Source organism: Centropristis striata, chromosome 16 (genome assembly GCF_030273125.1).
Source record: "Centropristis striata isolate RG_2023a ecotype Rhode Island chromosome 16, C.striata_1.0, whole genome shotgun sequence".
Lineage (NCBI taxonomy): Eukaryota > Metazoa > Chordata > Actinopteri > Perciformes > Serranidae > Centropristis > Centropristis striata.
Window position 1 is genome coordinate 23,875,265 of NC_081532.1, and position 23,264 is coordinate 23,898,528.

Here is a 23,264-nt window from a genome sequence, read left to right on the forward strand (position 1 = left end):
GTCCGCGCGAGGCCGTTTCGAAGGCAACCATTGGCTTACAGCGGAGGAGCGGCGGGACGGCCGACCAATCAGCGCCGAGAAGGACGCCGAAGCCCCGCCTATTTACTCAATCCGCGGGGTGCATTCAGGAACCAGGGCTCGGCTCGGAACCATCATACTTTATAAACTCTTACTTTACTTTTATTTAGTTTTTTTATTGTTTCTATTTTGTTTTCAACTGTTTTGAAAGGTGTCATTGAGTGAAGTTATTATCGTTGTTGTTGTTGTTGTTGCTGTTGTTAAACCATCGTATACATTTTTAATATTCCAGTAAGTTAGATATTTGGCTGATTAATCAATAATTAAATTATTGTTAGCTGCAGCCTTATTATCATCACTATGATCCTGACTTTACCTAATAGCTTAATTTTACTTTTAAATACACTTTAATTACGCTCTAACTTATCTTCATTATTATTATTATTATTTTATTTTTTTTATTATATTTTATCCTTATTTTAATGATTCTATAATAATCAAGAATATATTTGGAATATATAAAAAAAACAATCTGAGACGAACGAGAACTTTGACTTTTGATACTTTAAGTACATTTTAAAACGTTTTTACTTTTACTTCAGAAAGTTTCATATGCAGTACTTTCACTGTAGTGGAGTAAATTCTCAGTGTGTATTGTGCTTTTCCTGCATTAAAGTAATCTGATTACTCCCCCTCTGTCTAACACAGCGCAGTACCGAACTCTGCGGTTTCCGAGCTCCGTGAGTGTCCCTGAAGTAGAAGAAAACTTGGTCAACAAGCCGCCGCTCGGCCCGGGACCCAGTTCGCTCCGACCGACGAACCGCCGTTCAACCCAACACAACTCGGTAAAGTCCGCCAGAGACCCATTTCTACCGAGTTATACCGAGCAGCAGCGGGACCAGAGCCAGAGGACCCGGTGAACCGGCAGAGAGCGGAGCCTTGGACCCGCGCAGCGAGGCTCCATGTGGGCAGATTAACTAACAAAGAGCCGCTCTCTGCCTCCCCGCGCTGCTCCCGCCGCTTCTAGCGCCGTTTGCCCCGGGCTTCGGTCCGCATCTCACACCGGGGTTTGGTTTGTCCGGTGTCTCCGGGACCCGGTTTACCTCCTTTTCTCAGGATGCCGCTCCTCCACAGAAAAGCCTTCATCCGGCAGAAAGCTCCGGAGGACCTGAAGCCGGACGAGGAGGTCTTCCTCTGCAAGATCACACACGAGATCTTCAGGAGCTACGAGTGAGTCCGCCTGTCCCCCTGTCTGTCCCCCTGTCTGTCCCCCTGTCTGTCCTCCTGTCCCCCTGTCTGTCCTCCTGTGCCCCTGTCTATCCTCTAGTCTCCCTGTCTGTCTGGCCCCCTGTCTGTCTGTCCTCTGACAGTTGGTCTCAAACTTCCAAACGACAGAAACAAACTTCTTCACTTCTTTATTTATTTATTATTTATCATTATTATTATTATTATTATTATTATTAATAATAATAAAAGTTGTGTCTGGTGGTTAAAGTGTAATAAACAAGCTCGGATAGGTGTCCCATGTCTCAGGTGGACAGGTGTCTCAGGTGGACAGATGAGCTGTTAGCCTGAAAGTTAGCCGGCTAACTGTTAGCTGCATTAGCTAACAACAGTTGTCAGCTAATGCTAGCTGCTAGTCGCTAGCTGTTAGCCGTTAGCTGCTGTGACTGTTGATAAAATTGAGGGAAGCTCACCTGCTCAAGTGGAGCTCAGAGAAAGCTTTACAAGAACAAACAGAAGATTTAAAACATTTTAAATAATGAAAATATTAAATATATTTAAATTAAAACTAAGTTTCCCTAATTTCCAAATATTTAAACTCCACTAAAAGTTTTATCAGGATACAAAATAAAAACCATTCTTTAAAAAATTATATTTACATTTATTTTCATATAAACTAAAATATGATTTAACAGTGATTCAGTAATTATTGAACTCATACATGCTTTATATATATATATATATATATATATATATATATATATATATATAATTTTTCAAAATGAAAGCATATGGTAAAGATGATTGCCCCTTTGCATCAATAATCATTAAATCAATATATTGATCCACATGTTACATTATCACAGCAGCAAATTTTAAAATCTTTATTTTTGTGTTTTATATGATAAACTGTTATACATCAATATTTAATAACTTAACAATGACTCATCAATCAATCTGTTTTCAGTAATTTTTAATGTAAAAATGTCAGAAAATGTTTTCAATGTTTTTATATCAAAGTGAAAATTTTTGGGACATTTTATTTTATTATAATCTGCAGATTAGTGGAGCTCTCTTCTGATTGGTTCAGAGGTGAGAGCTGCACATGCTCGGTACGGATCAGACAGTTCAGTCTGCTGCTGGAGGATTGTGGGTAAATAAAGGTTAAACAATATTATATTGTAACTTTTAATAAAAAAACATTTTTGGGATTTTTTGACGTCCAGAAAAAAAATACCATTCAGGATGAGGAACAATAAACAATCATTTATGCTCCCACATCTTTCTGTTTAGACTATTTATTTCAGATTAACTCAATGATCCTCAGTAAGTGTCTTACAGGAGGTCTCTATCCTGACACCGTGACACAACAACGACAACACCGTGACACAACAACCACAACGCCGTGACACAACAACCACAACGCCGTAACACAACGACAACAACCTGACACGACAACAACAACCTGACACGACAACAACAACAACACAATAACATGAAAGAACTACAAATTTAAACCTAAAGGACAGGTTGAGACGTAATTGTCTGACAGGAGGTGTCACTCTGTCTCCTCAGCGAGTTCTTCGAGCGGACCATCCTGTGTAACAGCCTGGTATGGAGCTGTGCTCTGACGGGCCGTGCGGGCCTCACCTACCTGGAGGCGGTGGAGAGCGAGCGGCATGCGAAGCAGAGTCTGCAGAGCTTCTCTCCATCGCTGCTCGTCCCGCTGCTCCACCTCGCCGCTCTGAGCCGCCGCGGCCGACTGACGGAGCTCTGCGAGGACGTCTACGCCTTTGTCAAAGATCGCTTCTTCCCCGGAGAGAGGGTGGATGTCATGGGACGCAATGGGGCCAGGTATGTCCAACACGTTCCCACTGTTTATAATAATAATATTATAATAATGATAATATCATTGTGATAAGTCAGCTGAGTGTGTGTGTGTTTGTGTGTGTCAGACATGTGTGTGAGATCCTGCAGGTCCACTCTCCTCAGTCCAGCACCAACGGGGCTCAGAGCTCTAACGGCCACGCCAAACTGGCCGACGACACAATCGTCATCAGCGACAGCGACGACGACAGCAAAGTGTTGCAGAGTCCCACAGCACAACTCAATGGGTCAGTCAGCCAAACAACAACAACAACAAACAACACAAACTACAACACAAGAGAATTAAAGAATCTGTCTGTCTGTCTCAGTAGGAAGAAGAAGAAGTCTCTTAGTCCATCTGTGTTTAAATACACGGTGAAGATGATGGACGGACACAACGAGCCGTTCACTGTGAAAGCCAATCAGATCAGGTGAGACACTGACATCATCCTGTCTGTCTTTTGCCTGTCTGTCAGCCTGCCTGTCTGTCTGGTGGGCCCCTGCGGTCCAGTCCTGATTACAGTCTGAAGTTCATGTTGTTGTTCAGTCGCAGGAAGTCCAGCGTGTCCAGAGAGAGACTGAAGCTGCTGTTCAAACAACACTGTGAACCTCAGAACGGCTTCATCACACTCAAGGTGACAACAACGTGACATAACAACAGTAACAACGTGACACAACAACAGTAACAACGTGACACAACAACAGTAACAACGTGACACAACAACAGTAACAACGTGACACTACCACAACAGTAACAACGTGACACTACCACAACAGTAACAAAGTGACACAACAACAACAACAGTAACAAAGTGACACAACAACAACTAACAACAATGTGACACAACAACAGTAACAACAATGTGACACAACAACAGTAACAACAATGTGACACAACAACAGTAACAACAATGTGACACAACAACAGTAACAACAATGTGACACAACAACAACAACAACAGTAACAACAATGTGACACAACATCAACAGTAACAACAATGTGACACAACAACAACAACAACAGTAACAACAATGTGACACAACATCAACAGTAACATCAATGTCACACAACAACAACAGTAACATCAATGTCACACAACAACAACAGTAACAACAATGTTACACAACAACAACAGTAACAACAATGTGACAAAACAGGAACGTGACACAACAACAGTAACAACGTGACACAACAACAGTAATAACGTGACACAACAACAGTAACAACAATGTGATGCAACAACAGTAACAACAATGTGACGCAACAACAGCAATAACAATGTGACAAAACAGCAACGTGACACAACAGTAACAACAATGTGACACAACAATTACAACAACAACGTGACACAACTAACAACAACGTGACACAACAAACATGTGACATAACAACATGAAAAAACTACACATTTAAATTCCTGTGTGTTGATGACCACTTCCTGTCCCTCAGGCCTCCACGGTGATGAAGTATGGTTTGTCTGAACAAACATTCTCTCAGTTCTTCCCTGATGAGCCCCCTCTCTTCCCCTTCAGCCCGCCCTCTAAAGGTGGGGGGCGGGGCTCACCTGGACAGGTGAGTCTGAGCTCCTTAAAGCGACAGGTCTCCTGCCGAGTGTCGGCAGTCGGAGCTAATGTGTCCGTTTGTCTGCAGGTGAGCTCGGCGCTGCTGAAGGCGGCGGTGGCGGAGGAGAAGCTGAAGCTGCTGCAGCAGAAGGAGGACATGGCGACGGCGGCAAGGGACAAGGCTCGTCTGAAGAGGGAGAAGGAGGAGGTGCAGGAGGCCAAGAGGAGGGAGAGGGAGGACAGGGAGAGGCTGAAGGAGGAGCACAGGAGGAGGTTCGAACAGGAGAAACAGAGGAGGAGGCAGGAGAAGGAGCGCAGGAAGCTGGAGAGGGACCAGGTCAGTCCACTGTTACTCATTTATCATGTATTAGTAATAATAATAATGTTAATAATGATAATAATAAAATAATAATGATAATGATAATAAAAATAATAATGATAATGACAATAATAATAATAACAACAACAATAATAATGATTATGATAAAAACCATAATAATAACAATGATAATGATGATAATAACGATAATATTAAGAATGATAACAATAATAACAATGATAATAATAAGAATTATAATTATGATAATCTTAATAATAATATAACATTAATAATATAATGATACTAATTAATAATTTAATAACGTCTGATGTTTGATGTGCAGGAGCGAGAGAAGCTGAAGGAGGAGAAGAAGCGATATGCCGAGCGTCTGAAGCTGTGGAACAAACCCAGAGAGGACATGGAGTGTGAAGACCTGAAGGTCAGTGAACGGCCCGCAGGTAACTGACCAATCAGAGCCCGTCTGGAGCTGCAGCGTTCTCCTCTGTGTCGGTTCTGCAGGAGCTGCCCAGTCCGGTTCCTGTGAGAACCCGTCTTCCCGCCGAGCTGTTTGGCGAGGCGCTGATGGTCCTGGAGTTCCTGCGGGCATTCGGCGAGCTCTTCGGCCTGAAGGACGAGTTCCCTGATGGCGTCACCCTGGGTCAGAACACAGCAGAACCCCGAGGATCCTACAGGTTTTACAGGTTCTGGTCCAGTTCTAACAGCGTCTCTTTGTCCACAGAGGTCCTGGAGGAGGCTCTGGTGGGCTCCGACCCTGAGGGGCCGCTCTGTGAGCTGCTCTTCTTCTTCCTGTCCGCCATCTTCCAGGCGCTGGACGAAGAGCAGGAGGATGCCAAGGACACGGCCGAAGGTGTGTGTGTGTGTGCTACTGATGGGAATTTGGTCTCTTTTTAGTGATCCTGAAGACGAGCCGGCTCTTTTGGCTCCTAAATGGCTCTTCATTTTACCACTTATACCTTTTATAATTCAGTCATTTATTTAAACACACACCCCTAAAAAAACATGTAAAGTACTGAAAAAATATAAATTAAATACAGCAATCAAGTAAATGTGATTTGTTAATGCCAACTACTGACATCTGGACAAAAAAAAAAAACTAAATATTTTTGTGTTGAGTCAAAATAATAATAAATAAACAACATAATAAAAAGGAATATAATACAATGTGCAAAACAGCAGCATCCAACAGTTTTAGGTGTCTCTATGAACTAACAACCATCATCTATCTAACTGTAACTTTTTATTAGTTTTTGTTCAGGGCAGATTGGCATTGAGGAAGACCAAGTGCCTCAGCTTAGATGGGCTGATCCAGTTTCTTCTCTCTGTTATTATATAATATTATTTCTGTTATTGTCACCATCTCAGTGCTGCCACCCCGCCCCTCCCTGCTTGGTGGTATGATCTTTGTCAGTCCTCACATGATTGGTTCACACAGCATGCATGCAGTCAGTGTCCGCAGCACCCGCAGGTACTTTTCCTTACGAGAAAAGTAAAAAAACAACAAATAAAAAACAAGAACGGCTCACTAGGTGAGTCGGCTCCCATCATTCACTTAAGAAAGCTGGCTCCTTGAACTGGCCCCCCCCCCCCAGTCCATTGCTCCGGACCTCCTTCTGTTCCTCTCCCAACTAATCAACGCTTTCTTGACTACTGGCTGCTTTCCTAACTCTCTGAAAGAAGCACGGGTGAATCCTCTCCTAAAGAAATCCACCCTCGACCAATCTTTAGTGGGCAACTGCAGACCTGTCTCTCTCTGGAACGGGCTATCTTCACTCAACTCTCCTCCTATCTTCATGGGAACAATCTCCTGGACCCTCACCATTCTGGTTTTAAGAAGGGCCAATCAACAGAGACTGCCTTTCTCGCTGTGACTAAACAGCTTCACAATGTGAAAGCGGCCTCTCTCCCATCTGTGGTGGTCCTACTGGACCTTACTGTTGATCATCAGATCCCCATCCCGACCCTCCTGGGACCACCAGGTAGTATCTGGCTCTGCCCTCTCTCTGCTGAAGTCCTATCTCAAGGACAGCACCTTTCATGTGACTTGAAAGGGTTCTGCTCCAGATCCTGTCCACTCACCACTAGGGTCCCTCAAGGCTCTCCCACCACTGACCTCCACATCACTGTCGAGAACACAGGTTGCCTCCACCATGACTGCTAAAAACTTGATGCGATTCTTGACAAACAACTGTCTCCCGCTGCAAACATTACAGCTACCACCAGATCCTGCAGATTCTTGCTGCATAACATCAGGAGAATCCGCCCGTTTCTCACTCAGAAGGCAGCTCAGGTCCTGGTCCAAGCGCTGGTCATCTCACGCCTGGACTACTACAACTCCCTCATGGCATCCAGAATGGAGCTGTTTCGTTGGTCTTCAATCAACACCTCTCCTCCTTCCCTTCACTGGTTACCAGTGGCTGATACGCTTCAAGACTCTAGCTCTGGCGTACTCCGCTGGTAATGGTTCAGGCCCAACTTACTTCCAGGATCTGGTCAAACCCGACACTCCTGCCCGTCCTCTCTGCTCTGCATCAGCCAAACAGCTGGCGACTCCCACCCTGCGTGGGTCAACTCGCCTCAAAACCTCTTCCAGACTTTTCTCTGTCCTGGCACCCAAATGGTGGAACGAGCTCCCCACCGACATCAGGACATCAGACAGCCTATATATCTTCCGAGGCAGGCTGAAGTTCTACCTCTTCAACAATACCTCAGTTAAGTCATGGTCGCCTAATAAAGAAAAGAGAAAAAAAATGCTCTTCTTCTTTAAAGTATAGCACTGCTTTAGCGGTTCCAGTTGTCTCTTAAAGTTATGTACTTACTGGGTTCCTGTGGTCTAAGGGTAGTACCACCAGGTTGAATCACTCATGGAAGTCGCTTTGGACAAAAATGCCAGCTAAATGACATGTAATATAAAATGTGTGTGTGTGTAGGCCTGTCTGAGGCTCTGGATGAGGACCTGTGTATAATAAAGTGTGTGTGTTTGTGTGTGTAGACCTGTCTGAGGTTCTGGATGAGGACCTTGAGGTGACCCGGTCTGCGGTGAGCGCTGTGGCGTCCCTGGCGGCGGCGTGGCCTCAGCTGTACCAGGGCTGCAGCCTGAAGCAGCTGGACCTGGACAGCTGCACGCTGTCAGAGATCCTGCGGCTGCATATCCTGGCGTCCGGCGCCGACTGTTACCACGGCAACGCCAAGCTGCGCTACCAGAAGCAGGGCGCCTTCACGCTGACCGACGACCCGTGTGTCGAGCTGCGATTGGCTGAGCCGGCGCTGCTGAAGAGGCTGACGAGCACCGCCGTGTACGATCTCACGCCAGGTCAGCATCCAATGACAGGGTCCATCAATCAGTTATCGATCAGTTATTGATGAGTTATGGGTGTGTTATCGGTCAGTTATTGATGAGTTATCGGTCAGTTATTGATGAGTTATGGGTGTGTTATCGGTCAGTTATTGATGAGTTATCGGTCAGTTATGGGTGTGTTATTGAAGAGTTATAGGTGTGTTATTGATGAGTTAATGAAGAGTTATGGGTGTGTTATTGATGAGTTATCGGTCAGTTATTGGTGAGTGATTGGTGTGTCCAGGGGAGAAGCTGAGGATCCTGGAGGCTTTGCTGGGGAAGCTGCTCACTCTTGAGTCCAGCAGAGATCTGATCGAAGACTGTGTGGAGGAGCAACGAGCCGCCAGGCAGGAACTGAGAGAGATCAGAGCAGAACAACACCGGAGAGACCGCGAGGAGGCCGCACACAGGTACATGCACACACACGCGCACACACACACACACACACACACAGGACTCAGAGGTATAAGGCACACAAAAGAATAAAGAATCAGATGAAGTGAAATGGTTTAATTGTCTTCTTCTTCTCCAGAGTTCGTCTCCGTAAAGAGGAGAAGCTGAGGGAGCAGGAACTGAGGCTGAAGGAAAAGGAGGAGAGACTGAAGGAGCAGGAGGAGAAACTGAAGGAGCAGGAGGCGAAGGGAGGACTCCAGACTAACAGGTAGCTTTTATCATCCACTGGAAAAACTTGAGAAAAGGAAGTGTTCTGTGAACGCTGGTATGAAGCGTTGAAAGCAGGAGAAATGTCGGTCGGTACAAAGCGTTGAAATTGGCTTAAGTGTCGGTCTGTACGAAGGGACGGTCTGTACGAAGGGACGGTCTGTAAAAAGCATTGGTCTTTACGAAGCGTCGGTTGGTTCAAACAATGAAACCGTCTGTATTTTAGTATTTGAGCTGTAAAGAAACAGTTTTACCGTCAGCTGCTGTTAATAAGCTGAAAGCAGTTGATGTGTCAGTTAGCAGAAAATTAAACAGGAATTACATTAATTTTACGTCTAATTTTCAAGTTGGTTTGTGTGCAGTGATCAACACACTGAGGAACACGAAGAGCAAAACTCATCATCCGGCAAGAAGTTGAAAGGTAAAAACAACAACATATTAAATGTGTCCTCGTTTTGAGTCCTGAGCCCTGAGCGTGTCCTCTGTCCTGCAGCTGAACTCAGCCAGAAGGACAAACAGACGACCTCTGACCCCAGACCGGTGCCGTGCGCGCCCACAGGCCTGAGCGTGGAGGAGCAGGAGCGAGAGCAGGAGAAGGTGAACACATGTTTGGTTTGATGGATATGCTCTTTGTGTAGAACTGGACTGACCTGAGTCACGTTGGTCCCACAGGTTCGAGAGTTGCAGGAGCGGATCCAGAAGGCGGCAGCCTGCACCTGCCTGCTGCCGCTGGGCCGGGACCGCCTGTACCGCCGCTACTGGCTCCTCCCTTCGGCCTCCACGCTGTTCGTAGAGGACGACTGCTTCGGCCTGACGGAGGACATGCTGCAGCCCAACCCCAAACCTGAACACGCCGCCACCAAGGCAGAGGACGAGGAGGCGGTGAAGGAGGAGCCGGCTGAGGGGGGGTGCGTTCAGAGAGTCCTTCACCAACATTCAGAAAACACCTTATTTATTCAGAGAATATTTCACCAAGCACACAGAAATATCTGTAGTCACAGAGAGCATCAGAGGTGTGAACCGCATGTCTTTAAACCGTCATCATCCTTTAATATCAACATGTGTCCTGGAGCATTTTTCAATAACTACACTGTAAAAATATTTTCTAGAAATTACAGTGAAACTGTCAAATTGAATAGGGTGTAAAATAAAAAATTGCATATCACCGTAGTGGACACAAGGAAAACAAGGAATAGTACAACATTTTTTAAAAACTGTAGAAAACTAACTAACTAAAATATTAGACATTTTCAGGTAAAATTAGTGGAGAAATACTATTTTTTCACAAGGCAAGGCAAGTTTATTTATATAGCACAATTCGGACACAGGGCCATTCAAAGTGCTTTACAGGGGCAAGATTAAAATACATAAAACACATTAGAAGACATTTAAAAGCGAATTTTAATAAAAAAGAAAAAAAAAGTGAATGAATAAAACATTTAAAAGCTAATGAATAAAAATTACAGGTTTAAAATGGAAACAGAAAAGTCTTCAGACTTGATTTAAAAGAGCTGAGAGTTGCAGCAGACCTCAAGTTCTCTGGGAGTTTGTTCCAGAGATTTGGTGCATAAAAACTAAACGCTGGTTCTCCTTGTTTAGTCCTAACTCTGGGGACTGTAAGTAGACCTGTCCCAGACGACCTAAGGGCTCTGGACGGCTCATAACGTATCAGTAGATCGGTATTATATTTTGGCCCTAGACCATTTAGGGCTTTATAAACCAACATTAATATTTTGAAATCAATTCTTTGAGTGACAGGAGGCCAGTGTAAAGACCTCAGAACTGGGGTGATGTGATCCAATTTTTTGGTCCTGGTGAGTATTCGAGCAGCAGCGTTCTGAATTAGCTGAAGCTGTCTGATAGATTTTTTTGGAAGCCCTGCAAGGACACTGTTACAGTAGTCAAGTCTACTAAAGAGAAATGCATGGACAAGTTTTTCTAAATCTTGCTGAGACATAAGCCCTTTAATTCTTGATATGTTTTAAGGTGGTAATAGGCTGACTTATTAATTGATTTAATGTGTTTTTTGAAATTCAAGCCTGAGTCTATGACAACACCAAGAAGGACACAATTACCCTAAAAATAAAGGGACTTTTCAGTCTAAATTACAGTTTTTGCTGATATTTACATTTAAATTTACAGTAGAAAACCCACTCACTGTCATTTTTACGGTGAAGTTCTGGCAACCACAGCTGCCAGTATTTTATCGTGAATTAAACAGATTGTATTTACAGTGTATATGATAATGTATAGTAACCAAGCCAATCCAGCAAGTTAACAAAGAATGATTAAAAATGAATAAAAAGGGTTAGGACCAGCAACCAGCATAATTTTGTGTAACAATAACAACAACAACATGATCACCACAGAGCGTATTTCCTGCAGTGATACTGTGTTAATACAATCAAACCTTTGTCCTTCCAGCTCTGGCTCAAGCCCCGCCCCCCTCCACACCTGCGGGCAGCCCGTCAAACGTCCCAACCAATGGTCCTTCTACTCCTCAGTGGAGGAGGTGGACCAGCTGATTGAGGCGCTTAACCCCCGAGGCCACAGAGAGAGCAGCCTGAAGGAGGCGCTGCTGCAGGAAAGGGAGCGGCTGACACACCTGCTGCAGGGCGGAGATCGCAACACCTACTGCTACACAGGTACACATACTGCTACACAGGTACACCTGCTGCTACACAGGTACACATACTGCTACGCAGGTACACATACTGCTACGCAGGTACACATACTGCTACACAGGTACACCTGCTGCTACACAGGTACACATACTGCTACGCAGGTACACCTACTGCTACACAGGTACACATACTGCTACACAGGTACACCTGCTGCTACACAGGTACACATACTGCTACGCAGGTACACCTGCTGCTACACAGGTACACCTGCTGCTACACAGGTACACGTACTGCTACACAGGTACACATACTGCTACAGTATATATAATATACATGCTCAGGTAATGCACCTGTGGACGCTCACCTGTCCTGATTGTGCAGATGATCCGGAGTCATCCCAATCCGTCCCAGAATGTACTGCAGCAGCCGAGACTCTAATGGAGGGCAGACTGAGAGACCTGCTGCTGGATATTGAGGACAGAATCCACCAGGGGACTCTGGGAACTCTGAAGGTACACACACACACACACACACACACACCTACCTGATGGACGCAGCAGGTGAGCTCACACTCACCTGTCTGTCTCTCTGTCCAGGTGATGGACAGACAGGTGTGGCGCACAGCACTGGAAGCAGGAAACTACGAGCTGCTGTGTTCAGACGGGAGAGAGAACGGAGGAGTGGAGGACATGGAGGTGGACTCACCTGCACACCTGAGAGCCAGAGACAGGTGAGCAGATCTGTGGTAGTAGTTCATAGAAAGTTCTTCATAGAGAAGCTAATAGGTGCATTTCCGTCAGGTAGTTTTCCCTCTAGTGAGCCACTATGGGTGTGACTTGGGAGAGAGGAACTGCCCAACTTCACTGATTGGCGCCTCAGAAAGTACCTGCCTCTGGTTCAAAGTGTGTCTGTGTCTGTGTCTGTGTGTGTGTGTGTCAGGCTACAGGAGCTAAAGGCGTGCAGCGTGGCGGCGTGCAGCGGCAGCGGGACGCCTCAGGCCGTCAGCAGCTCGGTGCGGGTCTTGGCTCAGGCCTTGGGTCACATCGAGCAGGGCATCGAGAGACGCTTCCTGAAGGTGCCGCTGGGTGAGTCTGACAGAACGTCAGCACCAGGACGCTTACAGGGTCTCAGCTGTGACTTTTATAAATACGTACCTGTCTGTTTGGCTCCTCCCCCTCAGGTGACGAAGATTCAAAGAAAGAGAAGACGAGGAAGAACAAGAAGAAAGACGAAGACCAGGACAGTGACGGTACCACTCCCTGTTTAATACGAGACCAATGAATTAATTGAGTGTGTTTGTAAGAGCCCTCTATATTCTCTCCACTGGGCTTCTTTTTATTCTTCCATGTTTTTTTTCAGTCGACTACTCCTCCCAGAGTTACGGTCGCACATACACTAAAAAGTAGTTTATTAACAAAACAAATAAAAAATATTAACAGGATGCTCAAAGTGAAGTTGGTTCACTGATAGGAGCTACGGTTTGGACAAAAATGCTTTCTGTTCGAGAGATACTTTTTAGCTGTTTCCCTGTCTATTTCAGTGGTGTCAGATGTCACAGATCAATTGATTGCTCTGCTCTGCTCTGATTGGTGAACACACACACACACACACACTTACTGAAAACTATCAGTTTATACTAACACTAACTGAGGAGTTACATGATAGTTTCAGGCAGTCAGACAGACGCACCCACACACCGAACAGACACACACACCAACACCTGCTTTATTATCTTACATGACTTCCTCCTCTTTTCCGTTTTTAAAACAGTTCAAATTGTAATGTAATAATGTATGGGTGAGAAATGTTATTATTATTATTGTTGTTATTAATCCATTGATGCATGTGTCAGACGGCAGTGACAGCGGGCGAGTCAGCAAGACTGTGTTGGAGCGATGGAGAGAGTCTCTGCAGTCCTGCTCCAGTCTGTCTCAGGTCAGAAACACACCTGTTGTTATTTCAGCCGTCCAGGTGTTTGATTTGTTTACTGGGAGTAACACGCTGCTGTGTTCCAGGTGTTCATCCACCTGTCCAGTCTGGAGCGAAGTGTCCTCTGGTCCCGCTCCGTCCTCAACGCTCGCTGCCGCATCTGCAGACGCAAAGGAGACGCAGACAACATGCTGCTATGTGACGGCTGCGATCGCGGACACCACACTCACTGCCTGAGGCCCCGCCTCAAGGTAAACTAGCCACACACCCTGCCTGAGGCCCCGCCCCCTGAGGTCAGGTGGTGAGGTCAGTGTTAGTGGCGTGCTAACAATCTCTGTGTCTCAGGCGGTTCCGGAGGGGGACTGGTTCTGTCCAGACTGTCGACCCAAACAGAGAACCAGTCGCGTCCCGTCTCGCCAGCGCTCCTCTATTGAAGAGGAGGAAGAGGAGGAGGATGAAGAACAGGAAGAGGAGGAGGAGGAAGAAGAGGAGGAGTCAGAAGAGGAGGAGTCGGAGGAAGAGGAGGAGTCAGAGGAGGAGGAGGAGCAGGAGGAAGTGGTGAGGTAAGTGGAGATCTGGCCTCGTCGTCTCTCTGCTCTGACATCTCTTAAACAGTCTCTTTACTTTCTTACTTTACTTTCATCTGCAGTGCCAAGAAGAGCCCGGCCCCACCCCCTAAAGGCAGGAGTCAGCAGGCCACGCCTAAAGCTCAACAAGCCCCGCCCCCTAAAGGCAAAAGTCAACAGGCCACGCCCAAGAACAGCGCCGCCACCTCAGCTGGGAAAAACACATCAGCCTCCAAGTCAGTATCTGTTCCAGACCTGATCCCAGTTTCTGTAGACCTGAGGGGTGTTCCATGTTAGAGAAATGCATTGAGGAAACCTTTAAAATGAAATGATCTGACACCAACAGAAAATCCTCACCTATTTCACCGCGCAGATTGTTTGATGGGGAATGATGAGCAGGAGACGTCCAAGTTCTCAGTTTAACATAATTTTATTACAATACGTCAAGAAATGTGCAGTTACAGAAATCTCTGTGGGTTCAAACATCACTTCCCTGATCCACAGGAGACTGGTTTCAGGTCATGAAGTCTGGACCAGTCTCATTTCCCTCAAACCCCTTATTATTCTAACAGATTTACTAATCATGAAGGTAGATTTCTTCAAGGAAGTGCCGCCCTCTTGATCTGTTGATTCGTCAGTTTTAGTCAATATAGGGACACGTCATGTCACCAGGGAGTAATCTCACCATGTCCGTGTCCTGACCTGTTCCCCAAAACATTCAACCAAACCTCCTGCCTTGTTATGACTTACAGAGATATAATTGGAGACACAGATGTTGCAATGTGCATATAAAATACAAAGCATATAATATATCTTTTTATGATGACAGAATCGTCCTAAATTTAAGCAGTTGGGGTAAATGTATTTAGTTTTGATGTATCTAGAGTAATCATAGTTTTAAAACAGTATTAGCACATGATCATTGTATCAAGAGCATCTTACATGATTAATATATAAATGCATAGAGAGAGGGCACACACACAGTGAATTACGCATGCATTTGATAGTGACCTGCGTCACGCACAGAGACAGACAACGGAGACAGAAAAAGAGACAGAATAACAGATTATTTTAACATCCATCAACGTGGATTAAGGAAAAGCCTGGCTTAATATGATAAATCTCGCTTATTTAAGTGAGAGATGTGTTCTATCAAAGTGGCTTGTGTGACTCCCCGCTCAGTAACCATGGTTACTTACACCACTGAACAAGCCTGCTCTTTAGCTGTGTGTCAAATAATCCCCGACAGGCGGAAACGAAATCCCAAAAATCAGTTCCGCCACGTTTCTGTTCAGTTTAGACTTAGTTTTTTTTATGTTACGGTCTGGTTTAGACCTTTTTTCTCACTATGTGACGAGGCATGAATTTATATATCTATTTCAGTCAATATGTTGTTTAATTCATGCAACTTTTGTTGAACCTTTATTTGAAAGCTAAACATGTGTAATTTAAGAAAAGTATGTAAAAGTTTTTAGTAGTCCTTCTATTTATTCATTTTATTCTAGCTGTTAAAACAAAAAACACATTAAATGCAGTCTAAACCAGGACCTTCCGCTGTGCTAAAATGTACAGTTGTGTTCAAAATAATAGAAGTCCAATGTGACTAACCAGATTAATCCAGGTTTTTAGCATATTTTTCATTGCTACATGGTAAATAAGGTACCAGTAGGTGCAGTAGATTCTGAGAAAACCAACAAGACCCAGCATTCGTGATATGCACGCTCTTAAGGCTGTGCAATTAGTTGAAAGGGGTGTGTTCAAAAAATAGCAGTGTCTGCCGTTGACTTTACAAACTCAAAACTATTTTGTACAGACTTTTTTGTTTCTAGGATTTAGCAATCCTGTGAATCACTAAACTACTATTTAGTTGTATGACTACAGTTTTTTATAACTGCTCCACATCTGTGTGGCATGGAGTCAACCAACTTGTGGCACCTTTCAGCTGTTATTCCACTCCAAGATTCTCAAGTTCTCAAGGGGATTGGGCTGGCCACTCCATAACATCAATGTTGTTGGTTTGGAACCAAGATTTTGGGGTCATTGTCTTGTTGAAACACCCATTTCAAGGGCATGACCTCTTCAGCATAACCGTGTGTTCAGACCGGACGCGTAGCGAATTTTCGCGTCACGTTACTCGAGCGAGTAAATAACTCGCGAATTTTCGCCCAAGAGACTATTTAGCGCCAAATAATTCCCTCCATTTCATTCTGTCATCAACCATGACAACCTGCTCTGGAAGTCCGAGATACTTCGGAAAACACGCCGTCGTGTCTGGGTGAGTGACATCATCCGGAGGCGCACTCAGCACGGAGAGAGGACCGCAGAGTACTTCCACCTTTTTCCTGTCCCTCCTGCCGACCCACTCCTCCGTCCTGCCTCTTTTCTCGGACACTGTCGTCCAGAATCTCAACGCTGATAGGCTGTCCCGACACAGCGTCACGCGAATATTTCGCCAAAGTTGAATTTATTGAACTCACGCGAATTCGCGTTGTTTCATTCGCGCAGCGACATTCGCGTCAATCGCGGCATTCGCGCCGCCGGCAAAAATTTGCGTCTATTCGCGTGTTTGCATTGACTTTGTATGTAAGCTTGTCGCACGAAATATTCGCTACGCGTCCGGTCTGAACGCACCGTTAGGCAACATGACTTCTTCAAGTACTTTGACATATGCAAACTGATCCATGATCCCTGGTATGCGATAAATAGGCCCAACACCATAGTAGGAGAAACATGCCCATATCATGATGCTTGCACCACCATGCTTCACTGTCTTCACTGTGTACTGTGGCTTGAATTCAGAGTTTGGGGCTCGTCTCACAAATTGTCTGCGGCCCTTGGACCCAAAAAGAACAATTTTACTCTCAACAGTCCACAAAATGTTCCTCAATTTATCATTAGGCCAGTTGATGTGTTCTTTGGCAAATTGTAACCTCTTCTGCACATGCCTTTTTTTAACAGAGGGACTTTAGATAATTTTAGCTGAATAGCCTATAATTATATAACCTCTTTATAAGTTTTCCCCTCTCCAATCAACTTTTTAATCAAAGTACGCTGTTCTTCTGAACAATGTTGTCTTGAACGACCCATTTTCCTCAGGCTTTCAAAGAGAAATGCATGTTCAACAAGTGCTGACTTCATTCTAAAATAGAGATCTGATTCACACCTGTTTTTTCACAAAATTGCTGACCTCACTCATTGAATGCCACACTATTTTTTTAAACGCACCCCTTTCAACAAATTGCCCAATTGCACAGCCTTAAGAGCGTGCATATCACGAATGCTGGGTCTTGTTGGTTTTCTCAGAATCTACTGCACCTACTGGTACCTTGTTTGCCATGTAGCAATAAAAAATATACTAAAAACCTGGATTAACCTGGTTAGTCACATTGGATTGCTATTATCTTGAACGCTACTGTATAGCGTGCATACAGAAAGTATTCACAGCGCTTCACTTTTTCCACATTTCTTTATGTTAAAGCCTTATTCCAAAATGGATTAAATTCATTTTGTTTTCCTAAAAATTCTACACAAAATACCCCATAATGACAACTTTAAAAAAAATGTTATTAATGTTTGCAAATTTATTAGAAATAAAGAACGAAAATATAATATGTACATAAGTATTCACAGCCTTTGCTCAATACTTTTTTGAGGCACCTTTGGCAGCAATTACAGCCTCAAGTCTTTTGGAATATGAAGCCACAAGTTTGGCACACCTATCTTTGGCTAGTTTCGCCTATTCCTCCTTACAAAACCTTTGGAGATCCATCAGGTTGGATGGGGAGCGTCGGTGCACAGCCATTTTCAGATCCTTCCACAGATGTTCAATGGGATTCAAGTCTGGGCTCTGGCTGGGCCATTCTAGGACATTCGCAGAGTTGTCCTGAAGCCACTCCTTTGATATCTTGGCTGTGTGCTTGGGGTCGTTGTCCTGTTGAAAGATGAACCGTCGCCCCAGTCTGAGGTCAAGAGTGCTCTGGAGCAGGTTTTCTTCCAGGATGTCTCTGTACATTGCTGCATTCATTTTTCCCTCAATCCTGACTAGTCTCCCAGTTCCTGCTGCTGAAAAACATCCCCACAGCATGATGCTGCCACCACCATGCGTCACTGTAGGGATGGTGTTGGCCAGGTGATGAGCGTTGCCTGGTTTCCTCCAAACATAACGCTTGGCATTCACGCCAAAGAGTTCGATCTTTGTCTCATCAGACCAGAGAATTTTGTTTCTCGTGGTCTGAGAGTCTTTCAGGTGCCTTTTGGCAAACTCCAGGCGGGCTGCCATGTGCCTTTTACTAAGGAGTGGCTTCCGTCTGGCCACTCTGCCATACAGGCCTGATTTGTGGAGTGCTGCAGCGATGGTCATCCTTCTGGAAGATTCTCCTCTCTCCACAGAGGAATGCTGGAGCTCTGTCAGAGTGACCATCGGGTTATTGGTCACCTCCCTAACTAAAGCCCTTCTCCCCCGATCACTCAGTTTAGAGGGACGGGCAGCTCTAGGAAGAGTCCTGGTGGTTCCAAACTTCTTCCATTTACGGATGATGGAGGCCACAGTGCTCATTGGGACCTTTAAAGCAGCAGAAATTTTTCTGTACCCTTCCCCAGATCTGTGCCTCAAGACAATCCTGTCTCGGAGGTCTACAGACAATTCCTTCGACTTCATGCTTGTTTTGTGGTCTGACATGCACTGTTAACTGTGTGACCTTATATAGACAGGTGTGTGCCTTTCCAAATCATGTCCAATCAACTGAATTTACCACAGGTGGAATCCAATTAAGCTTTAGAAACATCTCAAGGATGATCAGTGGGGTGCATTCAGAAACAGAATGCACCTGAGCTCAATTTTGAGCTTGATCGCAAAGGCTGTAAATACTTATGTACAAGTGATTTCTTGGTTTTTTATTTTTAATAAATTTGCAAAAATCTCAAACAAACTTTTTTAAAGTTGTCATTATGGGGTATTTTGTGTAGGATTTTGAGGGGAAAAATGAATTGAATCCATTTTAGACTAAGGCTGTAACATAACAAAATGTGGAAAAAGTGAAGCGATGTGAATACTTTCCGTATGCACTGTACTTACATCATTATCTAGTTACTTTATCTCCAATTTAATTATTCCACTTTTAGCTTTTTGTCTCCATATCGAGTTTTTGGTTTTCAGTTCCCATAAAAAGTAAAAGTTGGTGTTAATTCTAACCAGGCTTTTACAATGAAGCCGCGGATTGTTTAGCCACGTTGATGGAACATCCCTCTGATCTCAGTTTACTGTTGACTTGATTTTTACTTGTACTAATTCTGTCCAATCACAGGTCCTCAGGTAAGAAGGCTACGCCCCCCACAACGAAGGCCAGCAGCTCTGCAGGTAAAGCTCCGCCCCGATCCGGGAGCCGCAGCAGCGCTCGTCTGAGCCACGAGATCCTGGCTCCAAACGTCAACAACAAAACTTCACCTGGTCAGAGCAAGAGACCCACAGGTAAACAACCAGTCAGTAAACCGTAAACACCTGCAGACCAACAGGTAAACAACCAGTCAGTAAACAGTAAACACCTGCAGACAGACAGGTAAACAACCAGTCAGTAAACAGTAAACACCTGCAGACAGACAGGTTAACAACCAGTCAGTAAACAGTAAACACCTGCAGACAGACAGGTAAACAACCAATCAGTAAACAGGTAAACAACCAGTGACCTCTGCCCCCAGACGTGGCTCCGCCCTCTCTGAAGCCCTGTAGACCCGTCCTTCCCCCCTCCTCCTCGTCCAGCCGCCGTTCCTCTGGTAGGAACCACGGTGTCCATGAGCTGTCGGCCTGCGAGCAGCTGACGGTGGAGCTGGTCCGACACGAGGACAGCTGGCCCTTCATGAAGCTGGTGTCCAGGACTCAGGTACATACACATTTTACATTTACATTTAGTCATTCAGCAGACGCTTTTATCCAAAGCAAAGGGAAACAATGAAGGTATAGTGTGATAAGAGACGTTAGTGCAGCAGTAAGGTCTAGTGAGGATTCTTTAAGGAGAAGAGTTGTGGTGTGGTGCTAGGAGAGAAGGTCCTCTCTTAAGAGCTGGGTCTTCAGGAGCTTTTTAAAGGTAGAGAGGTACGCCCCTGCTCTGTTAGGAACTGGTAGTGTGTTCCACCAACAGGGAACGACAAACACAAAGAGTTTGGATTACCTTGGACCAACGGGTGGCAGAGCCAGGCGCCGTTCATTGGAATAGCTCAGCGGTGGTGAGGTAGCGTATGCCTTAATCAGGGCGTTCAGGAAAGTGGGTACAGTACCAGAGACAGCTGTGTAGGGGAGCATCTGATCTGAATTTGCTGCTGTAACAGGTAGCCAGTGGAGCTGGATGAGCAGCGGTTTGACATAAGACCTTTTTGGCTGGTTGAAGACCAGGCGCGCTGCCGCGTTCTGGATCATCTGAAGGGGTTTGACTGTGCAGGCTGGCAGGCCCGTCAGGAGGCATTACAGGAGTCAAGTTTTGAGATGATGACAGCTTGTGTCAGGAGTTGAGTAGCATGTTAGGTAAGGTCTGATTCTTCTGATGTTTTAAAGTTCAAAGCGGCAAGACCGGGCAACTGAGGCTACATGACTGGAAAAGATGAGTTGGTCATCAATCATCAGCCCTAAGTTTCCCCCAAAAAAATTTCCCCCATCAAAATTGACTCCCTGTGTCTTGCCCCCTGCTGGGGGCAAGACACAGGGAGTCAATTTTGATGTTGATGTTGATATCATGGTGTATTGTAGGTTTAGAGAGGGAGGACCAGCAGTTCAGTTTTTGTGAGGTTCAGCTAGAGGTGATGTGCCTTCAGGGGTCATCAGGAGGAAATGACAGATAGAGGTGAGTGTCATCTGCATAGCAGTGATAGGAGAAGCCATGTGAGCAGATAATCTGACCCAGAGAGCTGGTGTAGATGGAGAATAGCAGGGACCCCAGCACTGAGCCCTGGGGGACCCCTGTGGGGAGGTGATGTGAGGTTAAAACTACACACACCTGACACACAATGTAACTCACCTTTCTGTATCTGCAGGTTCCTGACTACTATGACATCATAAAGAACCCGATTGCCCTGAGCACCATCAGAGAGAAAGTCAACAACTGTGAATACCAGACAGCAGGTGAGAGACACACACACACACACACACACACAGACTGACCTGAGGTGGTGGTGGTGGTGATGATGATGATGATGATGATGATGTTGTCATGGTTCCTTCAGGTGAGTTTGTGCGTGACGTGGACCTGATGTTCTCCAACTGTCTGCAGTATAATCCTCGCCACACTAACGAGGCGAAGGCGGGGCTTCGTCTGCAGCACTTCTTCCACTCGGAGCTTGAGCGTCTCGGCCTATCAGAGCGTGGCACCGCCCCGCCCGCCAAACGCTCCCGACACTGAACCCGATGCACCTCGCCGCCGTCCACTCAGCTGATCGCTCCATCATGACCTATGACCCCCTTGACCCTGTCGGTCTGAATCATCTGACAATCAGCAACGTGACTGCAGGGGTCAATGGTCACGAACAGCAGCCCTCACTCACCTGGTCTGTTTATAATTAACTTCAATTAATTAATGATAAAACCAGATCACATGACCACATGGTCACATGACCCAGAGCTTCTCTCTCTGAGTTCACAAAACTGTAGAAAAGTTGAGTAGACTTCTTTACATTCGGGACATTTCCTCCCTTGTGTCTCGTGTTGGAGGACAGACGGTGGACATGTAGCAGACATTCCTGTGGTGCTGTAGGACAGTGGAGACAGACAGACAGACAGACAGACAGTAGAGACAGACTGACAGTAGAGACAAACAGACACACAGACAGTAGAGACAGACAGACACACAGACAGACAGTAGAGACAGACAGACAGTAGAACCCACACAGTTAGAAAAGTAAAGACCACTAAATAAAGTTCAGCTGAGCACAGACAGACAGAAAGACAGACAGACAGGTGTCCCTCAGTCTGTCCTCTCTCAGGGACATGTTGGTTTGGGTGCAGCAGTCTCCAGGTTTCAGGCTGAATATTGATTGATTGAAATGTAAGTTTCTGTTTGTGTGAAAGTTTAAAAATCAGTTTGAATAAATAAATAAATAAAATGTCTCTGACGACACTCTGCTGTTTGTTAATGATCCTTAAAGGGACAAACAGGATTAGTTTAGCTTAGCATAGACGCATCAGATAGCCTCTCCTGTTGGACTGTCCCTTTAAGACCTGAGCCTCGGGGCCTCTGGGATTTGTAGTTTTTCTATTTTTGACTACTGCGTTAACGTTTTCCTGCTTTAGGCTGATCCACACCTTCTTCTGTGGTGTTAGTGTGACTGCTGCAGCTCAGTCAGAGCGTGTGTGTGTGTGTCTGTCTGTCTCACTCAGTGTGTGTGTTTGTGTCCGTCTCAATGTGTGTGAGTCTCTGTCTCTGTGTGTGCGTTTGTGTGTGTCCATCTGTCTCAGTGTGAGTGTGTGTGTGTGCAGCTGTATACTACACTGGAGTTGCTGCATATTTATTTAGTTGTTTGTCTTTTTTCTTTATTTATGACTGATAGAAGCTTTTTGATGCTGTTTGTTCTCTTGTAAAAAATAAATAAACTTTTATAACCAGCTGGAGGCTCTGCTCTCTCTCTCCTCTCTCTCTCTCACGCACTCACTCACTCACACACTATGTCATGACTCCTGGGACCTTCCCCTGATGGCAGTAGGTATGCAGTAATAAAAAGAACTTATTTTATTGATTATACAAACAAACAATCCCTCAACTGTATGTGTGTGTCTAGAATTGTGCAGTGTATATGGCATTGCATCATGTCTTCTTAATTATGAGGTAAACATTTTTAGGTATCCTCGAGGACACTTGTATGTACAGGTGCATCTCAAGTTAGACTATCATAGAAAGTTTGTCAATTCAAAAAGGTGAAATAAGATTACACAGAATGAAACATTTCATGTCTTCATTTATTAAATTTCTTCTAATAATGATTATGGCTTACATTTAATGTAGATATAAAATTCATTGTCTCATTTTTTTTAATATTACTAAAGACCAATTTTAAAAAGTGTTTAATATGGTTGGCCTCTGAAAAGTATGTCCATCTATATGACTCAATACTTGGTTGACTTGAACTACCAGAAATTGACTTTTCATCTTATTCTAATGTAC

The 23,264-nt window shown here is 44.9% G+C and overlaps 1 protein-coding gene across 4 annotated transcripts; it reads left to right on the top strand.

Moving 5' to 3' along the window:
* Positions 1-601: 601 nt before the first annotated feature.
* On the top strand, positions 602-22,714 carry baz1a (bromodomain adjacent to zinc finger domain, 1A). 4 transcript variants are annotated; one of them, XM_059353593.1, is made up of 29 exons: positions 605-1,248; positions 2,818-3,096; positions 3,198-3,356; positions 3,441-3,539; positions 3,656-3,743; positions 4,559-4,681; positions 4,760-5,008; positions 5,334-5,429; positions 5,510-5,648; positions 5,730-5,858; positions 8,001-8,321; positions 8,590-8,755; positions 8,878-9,006; positions 9,368-9,426; positions 9,499-9,602; positions 9,678-9,913; positions 11,430-11,650; positions 12,011-12,141; positions 12,226-12,359; positions 12,569-12,714; positions 12,810-12,878; positions 13,482-13,564; positions 13,645-13,809; positions 13,904-14,121; positions 14,208-14,360; positions 19,428-19,591; positions 19,819-20,000; positions 21,145-21,232; positions 21,334-22,714. In XM_059353593.1, exons 1-29 carry the CDS (start codon positions 1,136-1,138, stop codon positions 21,507-21,509), a joined length of 4,419 nt encoding a protein of 1,472 aa, XP_059209576.1. In that variant the 5' UTR covers positions 605-1,135; the 3' UTR covers positions 21,510-22,714. The 4 variants fall into 4 exon arrangements, with proteins under 4 accessions (XP_059209573.1, XP_059209574.1, XP_059209576.1 ...); XM_059353592.1 differs by having other exon boundaries at positions 606-1,248; positions 3,438-3,539; XM_059353590.1 differs by having other exon boundaries at positions 602-1,248; positions 3,438-3,539; positions 4,559-5,008.
* Positions 22,715-23,264: the final 550 nt, after the last annotated feature.